We start from the raw sequence: 2,213 nt of genomic DNA, 5'->3' as shown, positions 1-2,213 counted from the left end.
TGGATATTAAAAACCGGTTACTGTTAAAGAAGGGTTGCTGTATGGCGACTGACAACAAGAGGTATAGCACTTTATTTTGTTGCGTTTTTTACCACTAATTACTGTGGTTTAACTAATACAGGGAAATGGCCTCAGAATGGATCATTATTTTATCCAGTTTTAGAGGGTGCCCTTAAACAAGATGGCAACCTCAGGGGCGTTAACAAGGTACTGAAGCAGCAGCGATGTAACCTGTTGCTTGGACACCGGGCTGGAGTGGGCGGACTCACTGCTAAGGGTTCAGAACCAATTTTCAACCAGTCACGCCCTTCTCAAAGATGGCCGACCTCACTTCCCTCACGCAACATGGGCGTTTTCAGACACTTCCTGTGAATTTGAGGTTACCCTGATCTAGGACTACTTGCATGACCAAAACCAAGATGGCAGGTACGTTTAAGATTAGTGAAGCCATCTATTTCCCCAACGCCGTTCGTGAAAATGGTCTTTCCCATCTGGCTCTTCTTTTTGGAGGCGTGGTTGCCAGCAGTCAAAATGGCTCCTTTCGGGAATAGATTTAATAGGAAGTGAAGCTGTGACGGCGAGGCGTTGCCCGACCTATCTTTGCTAGGCGTTCTCAGAGTTAGTTCTTTCTGCCCACACTAGACATGGCGCTTGCCAGCGTGTTGGAGAGACCGCTACCGGTGAACCAGCGCGGGTTTTTCGGACTCGGGGGTCGTGCAGATCTGCTAGATATAGGTCCAGGGAGTCCCAGTGATGGGCTGAGTCTGGCCGCGCCCGGCTGGGGTGTCCCAGAAGAGCCAGGGATCGAAATGCTTCATGGAACAACCACCCTGGCCTTCAAGGTGCGGAGCCAGCCCCCTTGCCAGGCTGATTATTGAACGCCCGCGACTTGCCTGGCCTCCCAGCCTGACCGGAGTTTGCGGTGGCCTTGGCCACCAACCCAGGCGGAGGCGCGGTCCTCTCGTTCGGACCGCAGCAGTTTTGCTGTCTCATTGACCCAGGAGACCCCTGTCTTTGCTCTGGTTGGAGAGGGTGGCGGTGGGGCCGGGGGTAAGTCGGGGAAGGAAGCTGAGGCTTCTTGGGTTGATTCCTAGGCGACCCCAGGTTGCTGCTGTTCAGGATCTTCTAGCTGGGAAAGGGGAAAGGCCGCAACAACAATGAACCTTGGCCGAGGGAAGGCTATTGTAACCGTTTACCAAAGTTTTGGAAACTGGGCGGCCCCTCAAGGCAAGGGTAACCGAAACTGGCATAAAGGGGAAGCTGGGTTCCTCATCTATAAAATGATTTTTTTTGTTGTTTTTGAGACAGGGCTTCGCCCTGTCGCTCAGGCTGGAGTGCAATGGCGCCAGCGCCTCAGCCTCCAGAGTAGCTGAGACTATAGGCACACACCGCCACGACAGGCTAAGTTTTTTATTTTTTGTAGAGATGGATCTCCCTGTGTTGCCCAGGCTGGTCTCCAGCACCTGGCCTCAAGCGATCCTCCCGCCTTGGCCTCCCAAAATGCCAAGATTACAGGAGTGAGCCACCACGCCCATCCTATAAAATGAATTTAATATGAGTTATATCCATGTAAAGGGATTGAGATGTGAAGCTCAGGTGACATTAATATATGGGGAAGTAGAGAAGCATACTGTGAAGTATAAAAGGATGGAGAAAGAGATGTGCTGGGTTTGGACTGATGCAAAAAGAAGTATGGTAGGAGTGTTTTTGTGGTCTTATGTGGCCTGTTTTGTGTTTTCCTCTGATCTTAACAGTTCCGCCATGGAGTCATAGTTGCAGCTGACTCCAGGGCTACAGCGGGTGCTTACATTGCCTCCCAGACGGTGAAGAAGGTGATAGAGATCAACCCATACCTGCTAGGCACCATGGCTGGGGGCGCAGCGGATTGCAGCTTCTGGGAACGGCTGTTGGCGCGGCAATGTCGAATCTATGAGCTTCGAAATAAGGAACGCATCTCTGTAGCAGCTGCCTCCAAACTGCTTGCCAACATGGTGTATCAGTACAAAGGCATGGGGCTGTCCATGGGCACCATGATCTGTGGCTGGGATAAGAGAGGCCCTGGTGAGTTAAGCTGCAACCACATTATCCTTGGGCTGACACTACAGAGAGGAGGAGTTGTATGGACAGATGAATTAAAGGGTTTGGTGTCAATGCTGAGGAAGTGTAATTAGGTCCTTAGCCCTTCTTTCTCTGTCCTTTTTTTTTTTTTTTTT

General features: G+C 51.0%; 1 protein-coding gene across 3 annotated transcripts in view; it reads left to right on the top strand.

The window, feature by feature from the left end:
* The first annotated feature begins 52 nt into the window (after positions 1-52).
* PSMB5 (proteasome (prosome, macropain) subunit, beta type, 5) overlaps positions 53-2,213 on the top strand; it is a 10,842-nt gene continuing 8,681 nt past the window's right edge. The window contains exons 1-2 of one of the 3 annotated variants that reach the window (XM_011990647.1): positions 53-842; positions 1,755-2,061. In XM_011990647.1, the coding sequence (XP_011846037.1) occupies positions 645-842; positions 1,755-2,061 (505 nt within the window). In that variant the 5' untranslated portion in view covers positions 53-644. Of the gene's footprint in view, positions 1,051-1,754; positions 2,062-2,213 lie in introns of all 3 variants that reach the window. The other 2 variants (XM_011990648.1, XM_011990650.1) reach the window with 2 other exon arrangements.

Source organism: Mandrillus leucophaeus, unplaced genomic scaffold (genome assembly GCF_000951045.1).
Source record: "Mandrillus leucophaeus isolate KB7577 unplaced genomic scaffold, Mleu.le_1.0 Scaffold380, whole genome shotgun sequence".
Classification (NCBI taxonomy): domain Eukaryota; kingdom Metazoa; phylum Chordata; class Mammalia; order Primates; family Cercopithecidae; genus Mandrillus; species Mandrillus leucophaeus.
The sequence above is the reverse complement of the archived record's forward strand: the minus strand, read 5'-3'. Positions and strand labels throughout refer to the sequence as shown.